The sequence below is a fragment of the Conger conger genome, chromosome 16 (genome assembly GCF_963514075.1).
Source record: "Conger conger chromosome 16, fConCon1.1, whole genome shotgun sequence".
Taxonomy (NCBI): domain Eukaryota; kingdom Metazoa; phylum Chordata; class Actinopteri; order Anguilliformes; family Congridae; genus Conger; species Conger conger.
Window position 1 is genome coordinate 10,139,175 of NC_083775.1, and position 27,639 is coordinate 10,166,813.

The 27,639-nt window shown below is 43.9% G+C and overlaps 1 protein-coding gene across 1 annotated transcript; it reads left to right on the plus strand.

The window, feature by feature from the left end:
- Nucleotides 1-3,526: 3,526 nt before the first annotated feature.
- Nucleotides 3,527-18,247, plus strand: LOC133114020 (GTPase IMAP family member 4-like). The gene is made up of 8 exons (XM_061223222.1): nt 3,527-3,602; nt 4,735-4,851; nt 5,188-5,376; nt 6,302-6,466; nt 7,861-8,524; nt 8,822-8,864; nt 10,010-10,046; nt 18,027-18,247. Exons 1-8 carry the CDS (start codon nt 3,527-3,529, stop codon nt 18,245-18,247), a joined length of 1,512 nt encoding a protein of 503 aa, XP_061079206.1.
- The last annotated feature ends 9,392 nt before the right edge of the window (nt 18,248-27,639 follow it).

Sequence of the window (27,639 nt, forward strand, 5' to 3'; positions counted from 1 at the left end):
ATGTATTTCCAGCAAACTGATATGCTGATGGTATTGTTATTTCCAGAGAGATATAGCTTGATTGTGTGGGTCTTGGCCTGTGCTTGTTTTTTTTGGGTGGCGCAGCTTTAAATATTTTACTTTCATTTTTAATTTTCACAGCACCATTTTGAGTATCAACTGTTGACAACGCGTTCTTCTTCTGAAATGGCGAGTTCGACTGATCCCTGTGAGTAGTTACACAACTGCTGACTGTTGATTTTTTACCTGTAGAATGTAATGCAAACAATTTAAATCCTGAAAATTCGTTAACATTTACAAACAAGATTATTTGCTTTCAGAATATCTAGAAAATAGGCCTACTCTCTTTTTTATAAACCAGTCAAAGTTTAAAATGTGACTTTGGGCTTGTTTAACATTTTAAATGGACTTGTTTTTGTTTTTTCTTCGACCGTTTTAGTGGTTTATTCATTGTGTGATGCTGTGGTTAAACATTCAGAAGAGCAATGGAGGAGATGGTATTTTATTTGTAAATTAGTTACAAGTGAGGAGACAGTTAGGGAAAACATTTTGAATTCATAATTGGCTTGTATTTTAATTGTATTTCATTTAGACAGTAAATATTGTATTTCATAACAGTAGTTAATGTAATGAGGCTAAGAACATTTCCAACTGGAGTTTCATGAATAAATAGTTATTTTTCTTAGAATTGTAAGAAGTTGCATTCTCAGAAGATCAAATCAATGCATTTGACCACTGGCTTCATATCTAAATATTCCAAAGCATCAACCTGATGGTTCTCTACCTGCAGCTCTTTTAATGCATGCTTTTAATGACACAACAAGGAGCTGTTGGAGCTTGCCTGATAGTTTTGCAGAAAACCAGGGATATGCAAAAGAACAGGCAGGTTTTTTCTGCTTCCTGTTTTCTCAAAATTATGCTGGCTTGAAAAGTAAAGATTATATATCTGGAAAAAGTAGCTAACTTCGTACATGAACAATTTAAAGCAAGGAATTCATAATGTAAAATGTAATGTATAGCAATTACTAGGTCTATATTGTTACTGATTATTTATGAATGATAACTACTTTCATACATATAATCCATTGCATAGACCGTATTATACATGTGGTGAAAATTATATTTTAAATGATTAAAAGTCAAGAGGAGTTACATACACAGCATGCATAAAGAAAAAAAGGATTCATATTTCTCAGCGCTTCCTGACGCAAGAGAGAGCATTGTCGAGCGAGTTGTCCGCGTCAGGTTTACTTCAGGCGAATGTTGTACGTGTGTTACGGACAAAATAAGATAGTCAGAAATGCAATCTACAATTACCTTGCGTTGGGAATGAAAGTATTTCTGAAGTGAAACTAATATTTAAGAAATTAAACAGACAGTATTTCCCGAGAGAAATAGCTTGATTGAGTGTGTTCTTGCGATCTTTCGAGTGGCGCAGCTTGAAATAGTTTACTTTCACTATTAATTTCCACGCCATTTTGAGCATCAACTGGTGAGAACGCGTTCTTCTGAAATGGCAAGTTCGACTGATCGCTGCGAGTACCTGTAGAATTTAATGCAAACAATGTAAAAAAAAATAAAAATAAAAATAAAAAAAATGTTCACAAACAAACAAAAGATTATTTGCTTCCGGAATATTCATAAGCTCGGCCTATTCTATTTTTTAGAAACCGGTCAGGGTTTAAAATGTGATTTCGGGCTTATTTAACATTTTAATTTGACTTGTATTACACTATGTTTCTGAGACCGTTTTAGCTGTTTATTCATTGTGTGATGCTGTGGTTTACTATTCAGAAGAGGAATGAGAGGGTATTTTATTCTTAAATCAGTTACAAATGAAGAGGCAGTTTGGGGGTAAATGTTGAATTCATAATTAACTGAAATGAAAGAGAATGTGGTTATTATTATTGCTATTATTTTAATAATAATAATTATAATAATAATAATAATAATAAATAATAATAATTAATAATAATAATAGTACTCATCATCAGTTAAAAATTACATTGAGTGAAGGTGCATATTCTGAGGTAGGTAGGTATTCTGATAATGTATTATAAAAGTGCAACATTATTCCAGTAATCAAATATAGGGGATCATTTATTTTGAAGAAGTTTATTTTGTATTTGCAGATTATATTATATGTTTGTGACATTTTTCTTTTATTGTTGTGTGTTAAATGATGTCTCACTGTGTTAGTGACAGGGGATGTAAAGACCGAGCAGGGTCCATGTGGAAGACACAGCCCTGACTGGGAGCGTCCAAACAGTAAGTTAATATCACTGATCTGTTCTGTGCTGTGGTGTAAAATAGCCTGCACGTGTGGAGATTATAAGAGTAAAATAGATTTTAATAATTCTTATATTCATCTTTCAAATAGTTCAAGGAATATTCTAATAATTATAGATGGCTAATATCAGATTCAAAAGAAGAGATAGAGAACAATTTACACACCACAATTTATGTTAAATCAACTGAAGTGAAGTTGCTGTCACAATGCAATGCAATTCACCTTTCATTCATATGTCATTATTAATTCAGGACATATGATATATCATTATCAATCTGCCTGTATAAATCACAGTTTTTATAGGTAACCTCACACGCGTGCCCGAATGTGTATTTTAAAATCACTTCATAGACTTTTTAAATTGAAATTTATTTTACAGACTGCTGATGATTCCCCTACTCAAAGACTTGTTTTTTTTGTCATACATTTATCATTATGAAAGAGATATGTATATCAGTCAGCTGATGCCTGATTAATTGAAGTTATGCCCAGTTAAAAAAAAAATTTATACAAAGTACAATATGACTAAGTTTGTAGTATTAAAATACAAGGCCTTCACGCTGTCTTACAGAAATAAATGTCTCCTACTTTGCAGTGTCTGATCTGAGGATTGTGCTGCTGGGGGAGTCTGGAGAAGAGAAGAGTAAAGTGGGGAATATCATCCTGAGGAGAGAGGCTTTTGAAACTGAGCCCTCCTTCTTTTCAGTAAAGCAGCAATGTGAGAGAGTTAGAGGACTGGTGGATGGGAGACATGTGACTGTGATCAACACTCCAGACTTACTGCATCCCCAGATCTCTCAGTATGACATAGACAGGCAGATGGAACTGTGTGTCTCTCTGTCAGAACCTGGGCCCCATGTGCTTCTGCTGGTCCTGCAGCCTGGAAGATTTACAGAGAAGGACGGAGACAGAATGAGGAAGATTCTGAATGCTTTGGGTGATCAGGCCTTTAAGTATACAATGGTACTAGTCTCTCATGAAGGCTACAAACCAGATGTTTTCACTGGTGAACAGAAGGATCCCATTGAGTTATTTATTGAAGAATGCAGAGGAAAGTATCACAGGTTCAGCAACACAGACAAGACTGACCACATCCAGATTATTGAATTTATGGAAAACATTAACAAGGTAGTGAAGGAGAATGAAGGAAAATATCTCACCTGTGAGATGTACAAGTATGTAGAATCAGGTCATTCATCAACACCTGAGGTGTCTCTGGCAGGAAGTGAGCAAGGTATGGAGAGCGAGAATAAACCACAGGCCTTGTCTGGAGGAGACCAGAAAACGCAGGAAGAAAAATTGGACATCTCCAGTGAGTATATGTAATTAAACATTCAGAGTTTCAATAAACATTTTGTTTAATTAAATATTAGGTTGGCAGCACGGATGGTGCAGTGGGTAGCACTGCCGCCTCACAGCAAGGAGGTCCTGGGTTCGAATCCCCGTCGGCCGGGGCCTCTCTGTGTGGAGTTTGCATGTTCTCCCTGTGTCTGTGTGCGTTTCCTCCGGGTACTCCGGTTTCCTCCCACAGTCCAAAGACATGCAGATTAGGCTGATTGGAGAGTCTAAATTGCCCATAGGTATGAGTGTGTGAGTGAATGGTGTGTGTGCCCTGCGATGGACTGGCGACCTGTCCAGGGTGTATTCCTGCCTTTCGCCCAATGTATGCTGGGATAGGCTCCAGCCCCCCTGCGACCCTGTTCAGGATAAGCGGGTTAGGATAATGAATGAGTGAATGAAATATTAGGTCTAATTGGGGTATTAAACATTTCAGGATGTATAATACCCATGAATCATGTGTTGTTTGATTGGTTAGCTGCTGTAGCTAGTTCATTTTTTCCATTAAGTTCCAGCCTGGCTGTATGTGGTGTGTTTCATATTCTGTGTTTCTTGTCATATAACCTGTGTGGAGTTACAAGTCCAGTGCCCTACAGTGCTGCCTGCCTCACCAGAGCAGGATGTGTTTACGTCAGGCAGGGTTCCTCAGGGGAACACTGCAGTAGTTCCTCTCCCCTCAGCTCCTGGTTATCAGTGAGAGATGCATCTCTCCTCCTGTTACAGTCATTAGTGGTCTGTAGTACATTGGACCTGTGGACTTGCTGTGGCTGCAGTGGGTCAGAAACTAAATCTGAGGATTCCAGAGTGAGGGGGAAAAATACAACATGAATAAATCAATATTGTATTTTTTTTTTCTTTATGACAGAAAGATGCCAGAGGAAGAGAAGAATGAATATGGACAATCCCCCAGACCGTGAGTAAAGTGGAATTTAGGAAAGGATGGTTACTGAACCACATGTAGTCTGACATTATATCAAGTGGCATGGTTTGGACTTTCGGCAATAATATCCTTGCACATCATTGCAGAGTGAAAATGAACTTAATCTCAACTAGCATGCATTCTGGATTAATACTCTTACAGTAAACCCTGTTGTCTAACTTTGCAGTGTCTCGTCTGAGGATTGTGCTGCTGGGGAAGTCTGGAGAAGAGAAGAGTGAAGTGGGAAATGCCATCCTGAGGGAGGAGGTGCTTTCAGTAAAAGATCAATGTGAGAGAGCACAAGGTCTGGTGAATGGGAGGCCTGTGGCTCTGATCAACACTCCAGATTTACTGGACCCTCAGCTCCCTGACAGGAAATTATTCCATCAGATAGAGAGATGTGTCACCCTGTCTGCCCCAGGTCCTCATGCACTTCTGCTGGTGCTGCAGAATAGAAATTTTACAGAAGTTGATAGAAAAAGACTAGAGAGAGTCCTGGGCTTTATCAGTGATGAGGCCTTTAAGTACTCAGTAGTACTGACCACAGTAAAGGAGAGTAAAAGTTGGTTTAACATTGGTAAGGATTCTGTTGACAAAGTTGTTGATAAGTGCAGTAGAAGGTGTCACATATTGAACACAGAACAGATTGACAGCACCCAGGCTGCTGAACTAATGGAGAAAATAGAGCAGATGGTGAAGGAGAATAGAGGAGGTTTCCTCAGCTGTGAGATATTCCAGGAGCCAGAATCAGCTGCACTTGGAGGGATGGAGGGCTCACTGATGGGGACTCAACAGAAGATGGAAAAGCAGAAGCCACAGGAAGTGGAAGGTAAAAACAAAAAACAGTCAAAGAAAAAGCCCAGAGGAAATGAGTTTGTGAAACTAATGGTGACAATTGATATGATAAATAAGTTAACCCTTAATGCTTCTAAACACTGCATAAATAAAGAACTTAATCCTGAAAGATTAAGGCACATGACGTAGAATTGAAAAGAAAACACTGTAGATATATCACCGGTTATAGGAAAACCTGACAACTCACATTGATGACAAATTCATTTCATATTTCTTATTAGTCAACTTTTGTTGCAGTTTACTATTGGGATTTACTGCTAAAAATGGATAGAAACTCAATTGAGGTATAATAGATGTTGTGAAGATGAACGGAAAAGCACACTGACTCCCAGTATGGCCAAAATGACAGTAATACAGTGAGACACGACTGTAAGATAACAGACTCTTCCTCTTTATTCCAGTGGCTGGGGGTGAGCCACTGAACTTGGTGTTGTTTGGGAGGACAGGAGCTGGGAGGACTTCTGCAGTAAACATCATCCTGGGACAGAGGGAGTCCAGTGCAGATCCCAGCCCCTCTTCAGTGTGTGAGAGGAGAGAGGGAGAAGTGTGTGGTCACCTGGTTACTGTGTTGGAAATGGCAGCAGATGTTACCTATGAGACTCGACAATGTGCCTCTCTCTGTGGCTCTGGAGTTCATGCCTTTCTCCTCGTCATACCAGCTGGTCCTCTCACTGATGAAGACAAGGCAGGAATAACAAGGATTCAGGAGTTATTTGGCTCAAGAGTCACTGATTACATGCTGGTCCTTTTCATGCATGAAAGTCCAACTGCTACACCTGTTCTTGACTTTCTACAGCAGAATAAGGATACCCAGGAGCTTCTTCAGATGTGTGGCAACAGGTTCTTTGTTTTCAACAATGAGGACATTGTGAATAACCCAATTGTTCCAAAGCTTATAGAGGAGATGAATAAAGCAACAGAAAGCTGCTTTTCCCTGGATATGTACTGGGAGGCACAGCTGGAGAGGCAGGCTCGAGAGCTGGAGGCCAGGCACAAGACTGAGCTGGAGGAGAAGGACCAGAAGATCAGACTATTAGAAGAATGCATTAAAGGCACATCACTGGGTAGGTTTGGAGGGGTTCATCATTTCATGAAATGGTAATACACTCAGTGACCACTTTATTAGGTATTCATGAGGCCTGACTTTTTAACATATTGCTCTTCTGCAGCTGTAGCCCATCCATTTCAAGGTTTCTGTGTTGTGTGTTCAGAGAAGCAGCATATCACTGTTGTATCGCATGGTTATTTGAGTTACTGTGGCCTTCCTGTCAGCTTGGCAGGGCCAGTCTGATCATTCTCCTCTGACGTCTCTCATTATGAAGGTCTTTCCACCTACAAAAGTGCTGCCCACTGGATGTTCTTTCTTTTTCCCTCCATTGTCTATAAACTCTTGAAGCTGAGGTGTGAGTCTGGCACCAACAATCTTTCCATGGTCAAAGTCACTTGCTGTAGATCACATTTCTTCCCCATTCTAATGTTTGGTCTGAACAAGAGCTGAAGCTCTAGACTAGTGTAACTTAAACTTGGTCCTGGGACCCCCTGTGTATGCTGGTTTTCATTCCAACCACAACAGCAATCCCAGATCTTTAACAAGGTGTCAATTTTTCTAAATTAGGTACTTGTCCTGTTTTGAGGCATTATTTATCCTCTGTGCTTACTGTGCTATATTGCAAAGAATTACATAAAATTAGGTAACATATATCTTTTAATTGATCAAATAAGGCTTCATGTTAATCACTAGGCTCCTAATTAGGTTGCTGTGTTTAGGTTCTGTCATAATTTTTCCTGTCAACCTATTGACACAATGCAGGTTTGATATTGCTATGCAGGTCTATGATATTTAACCAAATGTAGTGTGACATCCAGGAAGCTTTAGCACACTGTTTTATGCAGCTATGGTTTCGGACATACTCATATTATTTTGACATACTAAATTGTAAGATCATGTTCAATTTCAGATGCAGCCCATGTCTGCATGCTTTTTCGGCTAATTAAATATTTGCATTAACGAACTGGTGTATAGGTGTCCCTAGGAAAGTGGTCACTGAGTGTATAGTACTTTTAGAAAAGTAATGACACAATGCTTGTCAGTATGTAAAATTAGCAATATAGGAAGACCCATCTTAGTAGGATGTTTCCACCTGCATTTTGTCTGTCAAAGGTTGTCCTGCCTACATTCAGGATTGACTTCATGTTTATTTGTATACATCCTTCAATGTATCATTCTTGAGCCTACCAACTACAGCCTGTATTATGAAATAATCTGCATAACCTCCACAGGATAGTGCAAAAACATCAGTGTTAATTGCATGTGTATACAATGTATACAAAAGCCATATTTCTCACTATGTGTCAGAATCCAGTTCAGTTTGACATCACTCAGACATGCAGTCTGAAATATTCATAGTTTTTTAGGAAATTTATGTCTGAATTATACTGGGGTTTTTTTATTCTGCAGGTGTTGAGGATAAAGATCAGAGCTCTGACTGTGTGAGGATTGTGCTCGTGGGGAAGACAGGAAGTGGAAAAAGTGCCACAGGAAACACCATACTGCAGAGGGTGGCGTTCCTGTCTCAGTCCAGTATGACATCAGTGACGACCTGCTGTAAGAAAGAAGTAGGGGAAGTTGCTGGCAGGCGTGTTTCTGTAGTTGACACACCGGGTCTCTTTGACACATCAGTGTCTCAAGAGGTGGTCCAGCAGGAAATAGCCAAATGCATCTCCTATTTGGCCCCAGGACCTCATGTGTTTCTCCTGGTGGTACAGATTGGGAGAATCACAAAGGAGGAGAAGGACACATTGCAGCTCATTCAGAGTACCTTTGGAAAAAAGGCTGAAATGTTCACCATAATCATGTTCACAAGAGGGGATGAGCTTAAAAATGAATCCATTGAAAGTTACCTTCAAAGAGGTGACCCTACAATCCAAAATCTGATTCAAGACTGTGGAAATAGGTTTCAGGTCTTCGATAATAATGACATGACCAACATCACCCAAGTCTCTGAGCTGCTGGATAAGATATACATGATGGTGCAGAAGAACGGAGGGGGCTGCTACACCAATGAGATGTTCCAGGAGGCAGAAATGACCATAAGGAAAGAATGTGAGAGAATACTGAGAGAGAGAGAGGGAGAGATGCAGAGAGAGAGAGAGATACTGCAGGCAAAACATGATGAGGAGATGAAAGAGATGAAGAGAAGGATGGAAGAGCAGAGACTTAAAGAAGAGGAAGAAAGAGCCCATCGGGAAAAAGAGCTGAAAGATAAAGAAGAAAACTTAAGGAAAGAGCGTGAGGAGTGGCAGAAAAAAGAGGAGGAGGAAAAAGAAAGAAGAGATGAGGAAGAGAAAAAGAGGAAGGAAATACAAGAATTAGAGTGGATGAAAAAAATGGATGAGATAGAGGGAGAGAAAAGCAGAATGAATGAGGAGTGGAAAAGAAAGGAAGAGGAAGAGAAGAAGAAGGTAGAAAGAGAGGAGAAACTGCGGCAAGAGCTGATGGAAAAACAAAGGAGAGAAAGGGAAGAATTTGAGAAAAAGCAGGCAGAAGAAAAGAAAAAGAGGGATAGAGAGGAACAGGAGAGGAGAAACAATGAGGAGAGAGAAAGGAAGGAGTGGGAACAGCAAATTAAAGAGGCAGAGAAAGAGAAGAAAGAGATACGAGAAGACATGAAGAAAAGAGCTGTGGAATGGGAACAGGAAAGGGAAAAGGAACAAAGAAGACAGAAGGAGATGGAGATGGAACGGAAGCAAAAAGAAGAGCAAGAAAGAAAAGAGTGGGATGAGAAACAAAAGAAAATGAGGGATGAGTTTGAAAATGAAAGAGAACAAGAAAGACAAAAGAGAGAAAAAGAAAGGAGAGATCAAGAGGAAATAATGGAGAGGAATCTTGAAGAAAAGAAAACACAATTGAAAGTTCAACAAGAGGAATGGGACAAGGAACGAAAAGAGGCGAGAGAGAGACGATATAAAGAGGATGAGCAGAGAAGAGAGGAGGAGAGAGAAAGGCTGGCAAAGCTGCAGGAGGAATTTGAGAAGGAGCGAGAAGAAGAAAGACAGAAGAGAAAGAAGGAGGATCAGGCAAGGAAAGAAAGAGAAGAAAAAGAACGTAAAGAAATGGAGGAAGACTACAAAACAGAAATGAGAGAAATGAAGAGGAAATATGAAGAAGAGTCTAGAAAACAAGCAGAGGAATTTAATGATTTCCAGGAGAAGTACAAACAAGAGTTTCTGGCCTTACGTGAAAAACATGCACAAGAGGTAATGAAATTAGAACTATATCATGACCGGCTTGCTCTCAAAACAGATCTGTATAAATACAATGGGGAATCCCTGAAAGAGAAATGCGGCCAGTTGCAGAAGGAACAACAACAAAAAGAGGACCAGTTTCTCAAAAGTGAGAAATCCCTGAAAGAGGAAATCGAAGAGTTACAGAAGAAACATCAGGCAGAAATTGAAGCACTAGAAGAGGAACACAAAAGTAGATGTGTAATAATGTGAATGTTGCAACAGGCACTCTTTCCTGTGATTGGCACTCATTGTGAGACCGAGAGAATTCAGTTAGTGACCAGGCAATAAGGTATATCCGTAAAGACATTCTGTTTCTGCAGAACAAGTCCTGGGCCTACACCCAGTCTGAACCAAGGGGTGGGAGCAGTTCCTCCTCCTTATAATCAAAAGGTATCGATGCATGATTGTTTTTCCTAACAGTGTGTATAATTCTAAATCTTAGATGCTTCATTCATAACCATAAAGTAAATTCAAACAAGGTAAATGATTGGCTATGTCTAACACATATCATGAATACAGAATAAGCACAACCACCTCTTACCTTATCCCACATTCTCAAGGTCAGCGTAAATGCATTCTTAACCCTTCAGGAACCAGCATTTTGTCTTTCTCAAACATGTTTTGGAGTATTCTAGGGAACAGGGCATCAGACACGGTTCCTCCATGGTGTGACAATATCTGTCACACAAAGCGGCTCCTTGTTGCCCTTGAAGCTCTGAGCCTGGAGAGCCAGATGCCCCAGTGGCAGTACATACTTTAGTCATAATAAAGATATTCTCCACCCTTCATCACTGCTAAAATGGAGATCAAGATCATTCTGCTAATTAGCAAATCCAGGTGATTGGAACAAAATACTGTAGAAGACATTTATGAACCTAGCTTTTCCACTTCTTTCTATATGAGGAGTGTACATATTCATATTTTAATAGATTTGTATTGTTTGTGTAATGTCTTTCTGTTGCTGCAATGTGTAACTCATACATTTTTTTATATTATTTTGGAGTCATGTCATATCCTCTGAAATAGAGAGTGGTGGGGGGGGATTGGGGGGGGATTGGGGGGGGGGGGCTGTCTGTTCAGTAACTAGGGTTCTGGTTTTCCCAGGATTGTTCTGTCTGCCGTGGAACATTGCTATTCTTTCCCAGGACACTAATTGTCCCTGTTTTTGTACTTCTAAATGTCAGAGTTCCAAATAAAACCAGTGTAAAACCCTACGCGAACCCAATTACAGAATTTAGCGAGGGCCGAAGGGGGTTTTGCGTGCTTGTCATTCTGGTGTTGCTGGGAGAGTATTAGTAGGACTAATTATTATCCTCCGTCCAAGAACAGAGCACAATTACGTTTAAGACTATACTGGGTCCATTGCCACGGGTCGGATATGGATTGACCTGCCTCATATCCCGCTTACGGCTGGCCTGAAACGGATCAGTACAATTCTTAATATTCTCAGTTTTCAAACGGGGCCATATTGTAAGCTTAGTGGTTACTATAGTTTTACTCGTTTATCTGACTCCATTTAAGATATAATTTAGAAATTTGGGTTTGAAACATACGCAACCTCGGGAGTGATTAAACTCGACTCGTACCTGCCCCACCATTACTCAATATATGCTCCCGGGATTAGCATTATTGCTGAAATCTCAGTTCGGTGGAGAACTCAGAGGCTGAGGGTCTAGCCAACACAATGCATGCAAAACACTGCCATGATAGTTGCGAGCCCAGGTCGGCGTAGCATTAAATGGGCTCCTTAGAGCTAATTTGACAGGAACCAGCGTCGTAACCCCCATGGGTTCCCTTCGCACCAAATTACAAGAGCCATGCACCACCAATCCTTTTATGGGCCGAACTTGACGGCCTCACAGCTTAGAACTACAACGAATGTACCAAGCCGCTGATCAGTCGGTCTTTAGCCACCATTTCCCCCTGAGTATTCAGTTGTAATTTAGGCTGAAAAAGGTACAAGATGAATTCGAGTCATGGAGATCACGCAAGTTACAAACAAAATAGTTTATTCACAGACAGGTAGGTTATTAGCTTTAGAATTCCAATAGTCAATTACAGATACACAAATTAAGAATAGAGATAAAGTAAATCATCATACCTAGCCTGCGTTGGCTACACACAAACAAAGAGTATAGAATATGCTGTGTGGGAAGTCGAATACGATCTTCCGCTGCTACACATACATACATACATATCCAAGACGTGCTGTGCGGGAAGCCGGTTACGGTCTTCCCAGATTGGTCTGTCTCCCTTGCTTTTATGCCAAAACATACGTTTGAAACCAGGCGGCAGTGCCATAAATCAACCTGGAGGGGTGGTCAAATCTGGAATTTAGACCCCCACCCTTGGGGGTTGTTAAGTAGGGAAAATGAGATGATTACCAAGAGAGGACATGCAGGTTTTCCCTTGAGTTACTGAAACTATGGTTTATTAAACTCCATTTGGTATGAAATGTATCTCATCCGATTCCTTGATTTTACCGGATCACATCCATACCAAACAGATTACCCTTATGTTTCATTATCTTGCAGTTATCATGAAACTTCCCTCCTGATTATCCATTTTACATGCAATTCCTGTTACTATTACACAAGACTTAATGCAATAATACAAGGATCACATGGACAATGTTTTCAAGGTTTTACCGGGTCTATTTACTATCTCAATAGCAGTTTTGAATATTTAATCTAGGAGAGCAGTCACCGGTGTAATGACAGCAGTGCCCAAATGAGGGCACTGTGGCATTGTCTGGAGTCTTCCCCCTTGGAAGTGACCAGGTATGGGGTCACAGGGAGGTCACCAATGTTCTGGAGGATTCTTTTCCCATGACCCAACTGCCCTTGGACCACTCATACATCTTTCCCTTATCTTTGCCCGAAACTCCCCAAAAGGTAGTCTAAACATTAGTGTATTGTCCTTGACATGTACCAGAAACCCCAGCTTTCAGGCTCCTCACAAATGGCAGCCCTTCCTGACCTTAACCACTACACTACAGGCCACCCCATCATATCTATGAATGATGTAGTTGTCTTCATGATAACTGCATTATGCTGTAAATATGTATTTGTGCCTCTCATGGTAATATACCTTTTGGATAAACCTGATTTGGGTGAATGAAAAGGAAAGGAGACAAAATCCCAGATTGCTTGGTTTTTTCTCCTTATCTCCTTATCTCCTTAAATCTAGGCCTTAGTTCTTGACTCTAAAAACGGTCACCCATCTGTAATTTACCACCAAACCCCACCAGGCAGTGGTCAGGGGGCTAAAACACATGGCTTCTACAGAGACAGCTTTTGCCCAGTTTCCCCTCTGCTCCTGGATGGTTATGATATCAAAGGTAGACTGTTACAAAAACTAGACCATTACACCAGTCGCACTGAACCAATCAGAATAACATCAAACATTGCTATATTCTGACCTGGGATTATCATGAAACATCTTTATGCCATCTCCAGTATTCCTGTGCTCTAACCCTGAAGGAATGTGAGAGAAGGGGGGCTCCCCCACTGGCATGTGTGCCATAAGGTGGCGGCTAACAATGTATGCTCCGGGAGGGGGAAGTCAGCAAGCTGACCAGCGCATGAGACCAAGTGTTAATTATTACTGGCTTACACCAGATTCTTGTACTGCTTTTCTGTTTTTTCCTCTTTACGTTTTGACATCCAATCCTGTGTCTGTAAACAGGTAAAAATGAGTAAAACACAGCGGCGATTGGCCATATGCCTATACTTATTTTTAATTGGTAGCAGAAATATGAAAGTTTACCTGATCACCTTGCAACTGCTGCACGGGCTGTCAGTCTCGCGCGGGCATTCCCTTCAGCAGCCCATTATTTAAAAATATTTATTTAATGTAGAAAGGGACAGCAGCAGACCGAGTGACTGCGCATAGGTGCCTTAATACCCTCAGAAGATTTTCATTTTTCATATATCTTTTCATTTTTATTTGAGCCTCCTTTTTGTGAATAAATGCACCCTTGAGTGTTTAAAACTGCAGCGGTCTTGTGTCTCACTCTAAATTACATGCACATCTCAGTGATCCCCCCTCTGGTTGCCACAAAGTGCATCTACCTCAGGACAAATAGAGGTAAGAGAGGCAATATGGAGTCCTACAACTGTTAACATAGTATATTTGCAGATATGGTTTAACGCCCGGCGTCGCACGTAAAATGTCCCGGTTTTTCACAAATCAAATGTGGCAACCCTATCAGTAACATAAACTCACCATGTTCCGAACAGAACGCATTTAACGTCCATTCAATGGTAGTTTTTCTCCTGAGGGATTTGATTTATGATTATGGTTGTTTACACTAAAACACTTTGATGTGAGTTGGACCAATATTTATAGAGAACTAACTGCACAGCGTCCCTGTGTTCCCCTGTGTGGACCTCAGACAACATCTCAGTAAAACATCCATCAGGTAAGGAAAACGTCCTTCAACTATGAAAAATGTCTGTCTGTCTTAGGAAAACGTCTTCCCCATGTCATAGTGGAGCACCATTACCATGTCACTGTATGCTGAAATGGATCGCGTATGTGACTCATACCAAGTTTTTTATGAAAACATTAGAAATGAAACTTTACACGCACACAAAAAAAAAAGCTAATTGGGAAGTGTTTTTGTATTTATTCGTCATTAAAGTTGCACTGTTTGGAACATAGTGAGCTAACTTGGTGTTCGGAACACGGTGAGTTTACGTTACCTACAAGAGTACAAAACAAAAATGAGAGAAATGAAGAGGAAATATGAAGAAGTGGCTAGAAAACAAGCAGAAGAATTTAATGACTTCCAGGAGAAGTACAAACAAGAGTTTCTGGCCTTACGTGAAAAACATGAAAATGAGCTAATGAAATTAGAACTATATCATGACTGGTTTGCTCTCAAAACAGATCTGTATAAATACAATGGGGAATCCCTAAAAGTGAAATGCGGCCAGTTGCAGATGGAACAACAGCAAAAAGAGGACCAGTTTCTCAAAACTGAGAAATCTCTGAAAAAGCTAATTCTGAAGTTTCTCCTGTAACTCTTCAAAGAAATTAAAGCGCGAAAAGAGAAATACAAACATGAATGTGTCATACATTAAATGCTGCAACATGTATGCTGTCCTGTGATAGGCAACATACCACTGTGAGACAGAGATAATTCTCCCCTCATAGCCACAAGGCAATAAGGTATATCCATAAAGACATTTTATTTCTGCAGAACAAGTCCAGCGCCTACATACAGTCTGAACCGAGGGGTTGGAGCAGTCCCTCCTCCTTTTAATCAAAAGGTATCAATGCATTATCTGCACTTCGTTGTACGTCACACACTGGATACTAATGGCATTTGGCAGATGCTCTTATCCTGAGCGACATACAACAAAGTGCATACCCTTAGCTAGGGATAAGTGCGCTGAAAGACCCTAGAGGGAAGTACAATTTCAACTGCTACCTGCACAACTAAGATAAGGACCAAGGCCTATTTGTTTTTTTATTTATTTTATTTTTTTACAAACCGCAACACGCAAATGTATGAATATACCCCTTAACTAGCCAAACACTGCTTACCTAGTCAAACTAAAACATCCTGATACACAGAAAGTAAATAACCGAAAGACAACAAATGCTAAATGCTTCATTCATATCCATGAAGTAAATTATTTTCCAATATTGTCTAGCTCTAAAACAGGAAACAGCATCTTGTCTTTATCTGTCACGTTTTTGGAGTATTCATGGGCAGATTCTCTAAATATATATTCTCATACTTGTCTCCTGCTCGAGACTCACTACAAAGGGTGACTGCATTTGTTGTTCTAGCACCTACCCTTTGGAACAACCTCTCTTCAACTATTTTGCATTTTCAAGTACTTTTGAAAACCAATTCATTTAAATGACCAATTTTATTATATTTTTTTGCCAACTGCCCATCACGTACTAAAAAGCACTAAATGGTATGTATTATGCTTAGAAGACAGTACATACTTTGAGGAGACCGAAGTTAGGAGTCTGATTCAGACACAGCCCATGTCGCAATGCCTGCCTGTAGTGCCCCCTAGTGGCCAGGAGTTCAGGTCAGCAGAATGCATATCCTCCCCTTTAGACTGCATGGGGACTCATTTCCAGTTCCCACCCCAGGCACTCTATATAATTACTTTAGGATTGCTATAGCATGCTTTGTGGTTTTGTATAGATATTAGCTGTATGAATCTGTGATATGAATTATGGTTCTAGATTAGCACACGTTGAAAGTCTTGTTTTACTTTAAGTCAATGGGAAAGTGGAAGGTCACCTACCCCAACACCTCAAAAGGGGGTGTGTCACTCGGACATGAGACCCGATGAAATTTTTTCCTGAATTAAGCAGAGAATTGTGTTCACTCATCTCAAATTAGAATGTAATATTAAAGGCATTAAAGGCAAAGTAAAATGCATCCATTTGACTGAAGTTTTTTCAAATTATGTCTACAATCTTTTAAGTTTCATCTTGCACCTACACTTTCTGTACCTTTGGGTAAAAGCACCTGCTAAATTAATGATTGATAACAATAAGTGGTGCGATAGTAAGATTTCTGCTTCTTCTAGCAGCTTAATACCTAATCTTATTCTTTTCATCATACATGTTCATTTGTTCAGGCACAGATAAAATAGCACTTTTCTCCACAAAATAAATAATAATAATCAGAAAATGCTTCAGTTTTGTGATGAAAATAAAAGAAATGTTAAAACAAGATAAAGTTGGGTGCTAGCTATATGTACTGGGATTGATTATTCTGTTAGTTATTTAATTATACATGCGCATACTCTCATACAGGGTCACATATCCACTCACTCGCATGCATGTTCTCCCAGCACACATGCATACATATAGTGAATGTTTGTAAACAAAGGTCGCTAAGATACTTTGGGGTGGCCCTCAGCCGCGGAAGAAATGAATGTTAACATTACTTCAAAATAGACTGAAGTTTAGATTTGTAATAAAACCAATAACATTGGTTTCACCATGTCGAAATTATAGCACTGTGTATCCCATTCCGAAATTGAAGGACTGAGGTCTGTTGGTTTACCCATATTGACTGTATTCTCCAGTTCCACTCCACCGCAGTAGGTGGCAGTAGGCACCGTCATTTGTTAAGAACGGACGTGCTTGGTATCTAGGATACGAAGTAGCTAAGTTTTTCTGTTTGCTATGTTAGCAACTGCTGAAGCTTTATAAATACATTTATGTTAGCGGATTTGGTTTGTAGGGCGGCACGGATGGCGCAGTGGGTAGCACTGCCGCCTCACAGCAAGGAGGTCCTGGGTTCGAATCCCCGTCGGCCGGGGCCTCTCTGTGCGGAGTTTGCATGTTCTCCTCGTGTCTGCGTGGGTTTCCTCCGGGTACTCCGGTTTCCTCCCACAGTCCAAAGACATGCACATTAGGCTGATTGGAGAGTCTAAATTGCCCGTAGGTATGAGTGTATGAGTGTATGAGTGTGTGAGTGAATGGTGTGAGTGAATGGTGTGTGTGCCCTGCGATGGACTGGCGACCTGTCCAGGGTGTATTCCTGCCTTTCGCCCAATGTATGCTGGGATAGGCTCCAGCCCCCCTGCGACCCTGATCAGGATAAGCGGGTTCAGATAATGGATGGATGGATGGATGGATTTGGTTTGTTCAGATGCAGTGGCAGATGCGGAATAAAACGGAAATGCATTGCAGCTTCTAGGAGAGGTATGCTCATTTTTCGCCAAGCTAACTTCGCGTCTGCTAACCAACCATCTTGCAATCCAAGGTCGTTCTCAACTATTAGTTCGTTTGCTTAGTCCGAATCAGAACGTGATTTTTTTTGGTGCGATTCGTTTGCACACTGCAGAAATATAAGCGGGCCGGGAAAAGAGGTAGCTACTGTTCATTAATTAATTTACCGGTGGGGAATGTACATAAGCCTGTGGAAATGTACAGCCAAAGAAATGAAGCTGCTCAGTACGAACGACTTAAGGTTCAGGTTTGTCAACAATGTGTTGAGTCATATGTTCCACGACGTGCTGCCACTTTTATTAATTTTTTATTTTTTATTTTATTTTATTTTTTACTTTAACACGGCAGTGTTCTATTGTGCGCATGAATCCCTTCACCCCCAGTTTTTCATGGAATAGAACAATTAAAAACGTGTCGGCATTTTTACTTTATCAAGCATTTGTTATTGTTATCTTCGGCCCATATATCTAGAAGACATCAGACATCGGGCACTCCAGTTCAGTGTGTGTGTGTGTGTGTGTGTGTGTGTGTGTCCGTCCGTCCGTCCGTCCGTCCGTCCGTCCGTCCGTCCGTCCGTCTGGCTGTCTGTGTTTGTGTCTGTGTGCGTGTGTTACTCAGCAGGCCCTGGCAGAGGCAGTGTGCAGATGAAGGGGGTGCAGAAGGTGGATGTGGGGACACTGCTGCAGGTCACCCAGGCTCTGAAGGCAGTGCTGGGTCCCTGCTTCGGGCCCTCCGGGGGGCAGGTCCTCTTCACCCGTGACACCGGAGACGTCCTGATCACCAGGGATGGCCAACATATCCTGAGCTCCCTCCGGCTCGACCATCCCATCGCCAGGTAACCGGGCCCTGGAGCCTGAGTCCTCCCTGTTACTGTCACTGCTACACTGTTACGCCGGCCGACAGTTTAATTTTGCCCTGCTACAAAAAAAATATCACTGGCGTTGCTTTGGCGAAGCACGTCCTCTCACAGATCAGCCAGTGCCCTCCTCCCTACCGTTGCGTGAGGAGTATGGGCCTTTGGCTCGTCTCCTTTGACAACTCCAATGTTGCACTGGAGTGTGATTCCAAATCCTTTAAATAAATCAGTACAACACCAAACACATTTCTGTGTGCTGATAATGGTGTATGGATAGAGGTCTGTGTGCTGATAATGGTGTATGGATAGAGGTCTGTGTGCTGATAATGGTGTATGGATAGAGGTCTGTGTGCTGATAATGGTGTATAGATCGAGGTCTGTGTGCTGATAATGGTGTATAGATAGAGGTCTGTGTGCTGATAATGGTGTATGGATAGAGGTCTGTGTGCTGATAATGGTGTATGGATAGAGGTCTGTTTGTGACAGAGTCCTGGTGGAGTGTGTATCAGCACCCTGTGACATCACAGGTGATGAGGCCAAGTCCTTCCTTCTCCTGCTGGGGGCGCTGCTGCAGGGTATCCATGGCGACTGTCTCCGGGGCGTCCAGGTCGGCCGCACGGCGCGTGCTCTGCTCTCCTTCCAGACGCTGGTCCTGGATGATGTGATCGGGCGGAGCCTTGTCTCGCACGCCCCGCCCCTTCTCCTCCACAGCCCCGCCCACCTGCGGGCGCTGACTGACACCTACTTCCGGGGGGAGGACGGCGAGCTGCCACTGGACGGTGTTGAGCCGGACGGCTTGCGAGTTCCACCAGCGCTGGCGCTGTGGGCCGGACGGGGCGGGCCTGGCCCTGCTCTCCCGCCACCTGCCGGCTCTCCTCACGGCCGTGCCGGGCCTGCCCGTCACCCGGTCCCGCGTCCTCCAGGGCCTGCTCATCCACCGGGATTTTGCGGTGCTCTGCCCCGCCGCAATCACCTCACATGCAGGGCCCCGTCCAATCACCTCACTCGCAGGGCCCCGTCCAATCACCTCACTCCCAGGGCCCCGTCCAATCACCTCACTCGCAGGGCCCCGTCCAATCACCTCACTCCCAGGGTCCCAGCATCAGCGACAATGCCCACCTGAGCACTGACGGCACAGAGACTGGAGGGCCATCAGATAGGGGTGAGGGGCCACAGGCCCTCATTCGGGACCCAAGCAGGGGTGAGGGGCCTCTGTGTGCAGGTCAAAGCCAAAATCCTTTGATCACAGAGCCGAAAGCAGAACCCGAACTTCAAACTGTGGACTGGGTGCAAAATGGCAAGGCACCAGGGGAGCAGCCAGGTGTCAATTTTGGGAATGGGAAGGAAGAAGCATGGGGGAGCTGTGCCCTGGAAGCGGGCGCTGCCTCCTCGGGTGTTCTCATAGCGGCAGGCAGCGTGCTGCCGGCAGGGGGGGCGTTTGAGTTCCTGCTTCACCACCACCTCTTGCAGCAGGCCTCCCAGTGTCCCTGCCCCGACCTACGTGCCGCTTGCAGGCTGGTGGCGGGGGCCGTACTGAGCCTGCCCAGGCGGTTGTACCCGGGCCGCCGCTTCCTGGAGGCCCAGGTGCACTTCCTGGGGCCCTCAGGGGCCGTACCCCCCGGCCAGGCAGCTCGGGGGCTGGAGTCCCTAGCTTGTAAATACCAGCTCCTCCTCTCCGTACTTCACACACTCACAAGCCTGCTGTCCATCGACCTTATCCTGCACGCCCACGTGAGCAGCCAGGAGGAACCTAGTGAGGAAGAGGACGAGGGCAAAGAAGGGCATGGGGATTGAACTGGAACTTCATTGGGTGTGAATTTGAATGGCTGATTTATTTAAGATGGGCGGCACGGATCGTGCAGTGGGTAGCACTGCTGCCTCACAGCAAGGAGGTCCTGGGTTCGAATCCCCGTCGGCCGTGGCCTCTCTGTGCGGAGTTTGTATGTTCTCCCCGTGTTCGTGTGGGTTTCCTCTGGGTACTCTGGTTTCCTCCCACAGTCCAAAGACATGCAGGTTAGGAGAGAGAGTCTGATTGAAGAGTCTAAATTGCCCGTGTGTGTGAGTGAATGGTGTGTCTGCCCTGCGATGGACTGGCAACCTGTCCAGGGTGTGTTCCTGTGGGTGCAGGAGAAGGGGAGCATCACGCCAGAGGTTCAAGAAGTCTTTGGGTGAAGCAGCTTCAAGATACTCAATGGTGCTGCTCATGCATGAAGACAATGAGGAATATCTCTGTTTTGGTCATTCAGCTAGACCTGGTGATGGTGGTCTGCAGGACTTTATTCAAGACTGTGGGGACAGGTATCACTTCCATAGCCAGAGAAGCCATACACAAGTAACTGAGCTTCTGGAGAAGATCCAGGAGATTGTGGATGAAAATGAAGGTTACTTCACTGTTAAATAGCCAGATTTTGCGTGGAAAGCAAAAAAGAAAGAAGTGGCTTCCAGAGAAGGACTGTGGGGTAAGATGAATAATATCTAAAGGAAATCATGATAAAATAAGAAAAAAAGAACAATTAGCTGCGTTGTATTACTTTAAATATATGTTTCTTGCTTTAGACCAGTGGTTCTCAATCTTTTTCAATCAGCCTCCCCCCTTTAGTAATAGGACGTTTTAAAATCTCCAGCTCTCCCCAGCTACACACACATCCTGCACCAGGGATCAGTAACTCAGTCCTAGAGTGCCATGACCTGCTGGTTTTCCATCCTCCCTTTACCTAGGAGTCAGGTGTGAAGATCCCAGTCAACAGCATTAATTAAATGGTGCTAAATACAAAATATGTTTCCCCAAAAACAGGTTCCACAATTATTGGCAGCCTAGGTTTAATACTTTGTGCAAACACCCAAAGATGGCAAAGATGACAGCCATGACAGCCATGAGCCTTTCCTATAATTAGTTTAGATGCGTGGCAGATGGGGAGCGGCGGATCCATTGGTCCACCATTTATACGTCACACTTTAGGAAAAAATACTTCCATAAGGGATGTGCTCATGTTTCCTCACAAGAAAGGAAAGTTCAGGAGTTCTTAACTTCTACTTCTAGATCCAAGAAGGATTATTTACCAGGTTGAAATGTTCTTAAAGATGGTGGACCTCAATCGATTTCCAGGTCAGGAGCAAGTAAAAGATAAAATAAGCAATTGGAGTGAGCCCCAAAATTCCCACTCAGCATGACCACATTTACAGCCGTTCAAATTTTCATAATTGGAAGTTGGAAAATGCATATTTCCGAGATGCCATGATTCACCATTAGTCTTGTTAGGGAGGACCTTGTGGAAATCAAGAACATTGGGCACTGCTTTGTATGTCACATGCCTATAGTCATGTTTCTTTGTATTTTGTATGTATTTTTAAGTATTGTAAAGTATGACTTACACTTAAATAGTTTTTTCCTGTTTTCTCACAAATTTGGAAAGGCCAGTCATATATTGCTGCAGCTTTTCATATATATTGTGATGTCCAGCCACTGCTTATTTTCACACTGCAGTCCACAAACTGAGCTTGCACAGGTATGAGTGTGAGAGACACTTGCAGACTGTGGGTGTTTCATTGATCAGCAGGGGTCACTAATGAATGTTCTGATGTGATCATCGTATCATATCGTAAACAAATGAATCCCTCTCAGAAAAAGGTTTTTACTTTAATCAAAGCATAATAAAGTAAATAACTTGAACACAACATATTGCCTTTTTTGGACTTGATGATTAGACTGTAATTAAAAGATATTGCATTTTGGTCATTTCATCTCACCCATTATCCAATATATCGCCCCCCCCCCCCAAAAAAAGTAAAATAAAAAATAATACAAAAATATAGTGTGGCGCCCCGTGGGGAGAGAGAGGCAGAAAGAGCAAGAGTAGTTCATCAAACTGGTATTTAATGAGTTTCTGGTGTGCCTTCAGGGCACTTTTACAACGTCCCAAAAATAAAACTTTCTTTCTCAGCAAAACGGGAAAAAAAAACACCGGCCACAAAATTAGGTCTCCCGGTCCGTCGGTGGTTCTGGGTGGTTCGTACCGGCCGCGCCTTTCGGTAGGGCCTCCGAAGACCCGCGGTTCCACCGTGGTGTCGTCACTTGCTTCCAAATGGCTGTTTCATTACATTACATTACATTATTGGCATTTGGCAGACGCTCTTATCCAGAGCGACGTACAACAAAGTGCATACCCATAACCAGGGATAAGTTCGCTGAAAGACCCTAAAGGTAAGTACAATTTCAACTGCTACCTGTACAACAAAGATAAGGACAAGGGTTTTTTTTTTTTTTTTTTTTTTTGAACAAACAAACAAACAAACAGAGCAAAAGTCACCAAAGTTAACTATCCAAACACTGCTTCCCTAGCCAACTAAAAATACCGATACACAAAGCAAGTCACAGAGACAACAATTAAGGTTCACAGGGAGGTAGGGAGGGATGGGGAGAGGTGCTGCTTGAAGAGGTGCGTCTTCAGCTTGCGCTTGAAGGTGGGGAGAGATTCTATAGTTCTGACCTCAACGGGGAGTTCGTTCCACCACCGTGGAGCCAGAACAGACAGTAGTCGTGAGCGTGAGGTGGAGGTTCTGAGAGGGGGAGGTTCCAAGCGGCCTGTGGAGGCTGAACGAAGAGGTCTGGCAGGGGTGTAGGGTCTGATGATTTTTTGCAGATAAGCTGGGGAAGACCCTTTAACTGCTTGGAAGGCTAGCACCAATGATTTGAATTTGATGCGAGCCATGACAGGCAGCCAGTGGAGGGAAGTAAGCAGGGGGGTGACGTGTGAGTATTTGGGAAGGTTGAAGACCAGACGAGCTGCTGCATTCTGGATGAGTTGGAGGGGTCTGATGGCGGACGCTGGGAGGCCAGCCAAGAGGGAATTGCAGTAGTCCAGGCGGGACAGAACCATCGCTTGGACCAGGAGCTGGGTCGAGTAGGGGGTGAGAAAGGGGCGGATTCTCCGTATGTTGTATAGGAAGAACCTGCAAGACCGGGTCACCGCCGCAATGTTCTCGGAAAGGGACAGTCTGCTGTCCATCACCACGCCGAGGTTCCTTGCACTGGGTGACGGCATGAGTGTGGTATCCCCGAGAGAAATGGAGAGATCCAGATGGGGAGAGGTATTAGCAGGGATGAATATCATTTCAGTTTTACCTGGGTTGAGCTTTAGATGGTGGTTGTCCATCCAGCTCTGGATGTCCCTCAGGCAAGCAGAGATACGGGCTGAAACCTGCGTATCAGACGGCGGGAACGAGACGAAGAGTTGGGTATCGTCCGCATAGCAGTGGTAGGATAGCCCATGTGCAGTGATCACAGGGCCAAGGGAGCGAGTGTAGAGAGAAAAAAGAAGTGGGCCAAGGACTGAGCCCTGGGGAACTCCTGTGGCGAGGGGCCGAGGTGTCGATACCGAACCAGCCCAGGCAACCTGGAAGGAGCGACCAGAGAGGTAGGACTGAATCCAGTCCAGGGCTGTGCCACAGATGCCCGTTGCTGACAGGGCAGACAGGAGGATGGAGTGATCCACAGTGTCGAAGGCAGCAGAGAGATCTAGAAGAATGAGGATAGAGGAGAGGGAGGCTGCTCGTGCGGCATGAAGTGACTCACTGACGGAGAGGAGCGCAGTCTCTGTCGAGTGGCCCGATCTGAAGCCAGACTGATGGGGGTCTAGCAGGTTGTTGTTAGAAAAGAAGGAAGAAAGTTGAGTAGAAGCGGCTCGTTCTATAGTTTTAGAAAGGAAAGGAAGAAGAGATACCGGGCGGTAGTTCTGGATGATGGAGGGATCCAGGGTAGGCTTTTTTAGCAGCGGAGTGATGTGGGCCCTCTTGGAGGATGCCGGAAAACAGCCGGAAGACAGGGAGGAGTTGACAAGGGAGGTGACAAATGGGAGAATGTCAGGTGTGATAGTTTGGAGAAGAGAAGAGGGGATAGGGTCAAGGGCACAGGTTGTAGGGCGGTGGCAGAGCAGGAGTTGAGAAACATCAGAGTCCGTAAGGGGGGAGAAAGTGGAAAAGGAAGGGATGGGCCTAGAGGGGGGAAGGGCACAGTGAGGGGGGCGGTGGTTGTAAAGGATCTGCGGATGACTGTGACCTTCTCATCGAAGAAATCAGCAAAGTCATCAGCAGCGAAGGAGGACTGAGGAGGAGGAGGCGGTGCGTTGAGGAGAGAAGAGAAAATGGAGAAAAGTTTCCGGGGGTTAGAAGCAGAGTTCTGAATTTGCGTTTGATAGTATTTTGCTTTGGCGGCAGTCACATCGGAAGAGAATGCCGCCAGGAGAGACTGGTAAGTCATGAGGTCGGAAGCGTCTCTGGATTTCCCCCACTTCCTCTCCGCTGCGCGGAGGCTGGCCCTGGAGGTACGGAGGGTGTCAGATATCCAAGGACTGGGAGGGGATGTGCGAGGTGGTTTTGAAACAGGGGGACAGAGAGAGTCAAAGGCGGAGGAGAGAGATGAAAGGAGGGTGGCAGATGCAGAGTCAGCGGGGAGTTTGGAGAAGGATTCGAGAGGGGGGGGTGAGGCGGTGACGGTGCTGGCAAAGGAAGAGGGCGAGAGGGAGCGGAGGTTACGGCGGGCTGAGGAAGTGTGGGTGGGAGGAGGGGGAGGAGGATGGGGAGGAAGAGGGAGGGAGAATGAGATGAAGTGGTGATCAGATGTATGCAGAGGGGTAACCGTGAAATCGGAGCATGAGCAGTTCCTTACAAAGACAAGGTCTAGGACATTGCCCGCCTTGTGGGTTGGAGGAGAGTGTTGCAGGGAGAGGCCGAAGGAGTGGATTAGCGGTAGGAAGGCAGCAGACTGGGAGGCTTCTAGGTGGATGTTGAAGTCTCCAAGGAGAATCAGTGGGGTGCCATCCTCAGGGAAGGAGCTGAGAAGGGTGTCTAGCTCATCAAGGAAGTTTCCCAGGGGCCCTGGAGGACGGTAGATAACTGCAATGAAAAGGTTAGTAGGGTAGGATACTGCAACAGAATGGAATTCAAAAGTGGATATGGACAGGTCAGAGAGGGGGAGAACAGAAAATTTCCACGAGGGGGAAATTAAAAGACCAGTACCACCGCCACGGCCGGAAGGCCGGGGAGTGTGCGAGAAGGAGAAGGAGGATGAGAGGGCAGCGGGAGTGGCGGTGTTGTCAGGTGTGATCCAGGTCTCAGTTAGGGCAAGGAATTGTAGGGACTGGAGGGAGGCATACGCAGGGATGAAGTCAGCCTTCCGAGTGGCAGACTGGCAGTTCCATAGTCCCCCTGTGACAGCAAAGTCCTCACAGGGGGTCAGCGGGGGATAGCTGAGGTTTGAGGGGTTCCGACGCCGTGGAGGCCCATGTCGCAGGGGGGGTCTTCGAGGGAGAGAGCAGACTGGGATGGGGTGAAACATAACATAACAAACGGGGACGGAGCGACGCTAGCGTCGCTCTGACACGCCTATTTAAATGGCCTACAATTGCTCACAAGCAATCCCACTCACTGGGCTTCGCCTCCGTCTCCCTCCGTACTCAGCCCCGCTCTGTGGTTGCGCTTCGTCTTTTGTAAGGCTCCTCTCTCTCTCGGAGTCGGTACGGCTGCGCCTGTCCAATGAGAAGGGTTAATCGTTTCTTCCTCACATTCCCCACGCGTCTTTCCCCGTGTCGCTGGCCATGGTTCTGACTCTCCTCGCCGGCTCTCTCTCCGGTGCGGCTCTGTTAGATACGACCTGGGGAAATACACGTGGTTAATAATTTTTCCTAGCACTTGGCGCCGGCGCACGGGCCGTTCCACTCCAGTGGTGTACCGATTCCCGATCGGGCCACCACAATAGTATTGTCTAATATTTTTGTTTTCAATTTACAAATAGGTACCTTGAGAAGAGAACGAACACGTCCCATACGTAAGTATGATGCACACATACTGTATATTGTAACTATAGGCCTACCTTACAAATAAAAACATATATTTTGATGAACATTTGCACTAAATGTAAGATCTAAATGTAAGATATTCAATAGCATTTTAAATTGTTTTCTTGTAAAGGTAACTTCAAAAGAAATGAAGCTTTAAAGAAAACATGGGGACTGGGGAATAATGCCTTTGTGCTGATCAATGAAACCTGAGGATGTACTGAAATGCATTCTAGGGAAGTGACTCTCTAACAAATTAGTGATACGTAAGGGATAATACCCTATGAACGAGTCGGTTAATAATTGCCCGACAGGGTGGTGCTCATGTGGGGAAGTTTAGCACCATGAAGGGCACTTATTTCCTCATAACAGACTCGTTCATAGGGTATTATCCCACTTATACCACAGCTTGCTAGTTATTTTTGTTTTGAAACAAATGTATTCATTGAAACACAATGGGAAGGGGAGAGAAAGTAGTCCCTGTTGCTGAGAAAAAAATCTTCACGCAGCCTAAAATTGCCTGCTGCAACTAAAAGCCAACTACATCATCACCAAAGAAAAGTTCACAAGCTCACCATCACCGAAAGGAAATAAAAGGCTATTAAGTAATGTTAGCTCACAAAATAATAGTTAGCAATTTATATTTGACGCTGTATTCCAGACTTCCATGCAACTGAACGGAGCCCTTCCCATTCAAAAATTCCCAGTTCAAATTTGAACTGAAGCATAGAAAGACCTCAGTATTTTGTTGGGTTGTACACTTTCTAAGCATGAGTTGGGATTTGTACATTTACGGAAACTTTGATTCTTGTGTATGCTCATTACGGATGCAGAAAAAATAGCGACTGAGATAAAGAAAATATGTTTCACTCAATTATTTGGACTCCATATAAAATTTGGAGACCAGCTAATAATATCACGTCTGAGCACGTTGGCAGCTTCCTGCTGCCTTTGAGTTTATTGCATCCCTTTTCCTCATGCTTGCTCTCATTGGCTGTTTGTTGGCATAGTTTATTTCCACCTTGTTTAAAAGCTACCTTTGGGCTGAGTTCAAAGTGGACCCAGGAGTACTGAGGCCCTCTGGCAATTAAGAATGGCTCAGACCAGCGTTGATCAAACGTAAGGGATACGTCTATATTCCCCCTATCCGTATGTGGAAATTATTCTTGGCACGGCTGTGTGTCTGTTTCCAAGTTTGACATCCATCTTATGTTTACTTTGGTTGAGCGAGGTGTTTCTTTTTTGTCAGAGTTATGTATGTTATTGTACATGTAGCACTAAGTCTTAATTCACCACTGTCGGAGGTAACATCCTTATCGGGGAGTTTTGCGCACCTCCGATATTTTGGGGATCTGTTGTACATCCTCGTGGCGGATTGCATTGTTAGGTTACGTCTGCATAAGCCTCATGCCCAAGTAGCTTATGCTTTTCCTTTCCGTCTTAGTGCAGGTCTGTTTTATGTATTACACTAAGGTTATCTACATTTGTTTTGGAGTTGTCGCCCCTCCCGGCGGGGAGCTTTGCAAACCTCCAATAGCCCAGG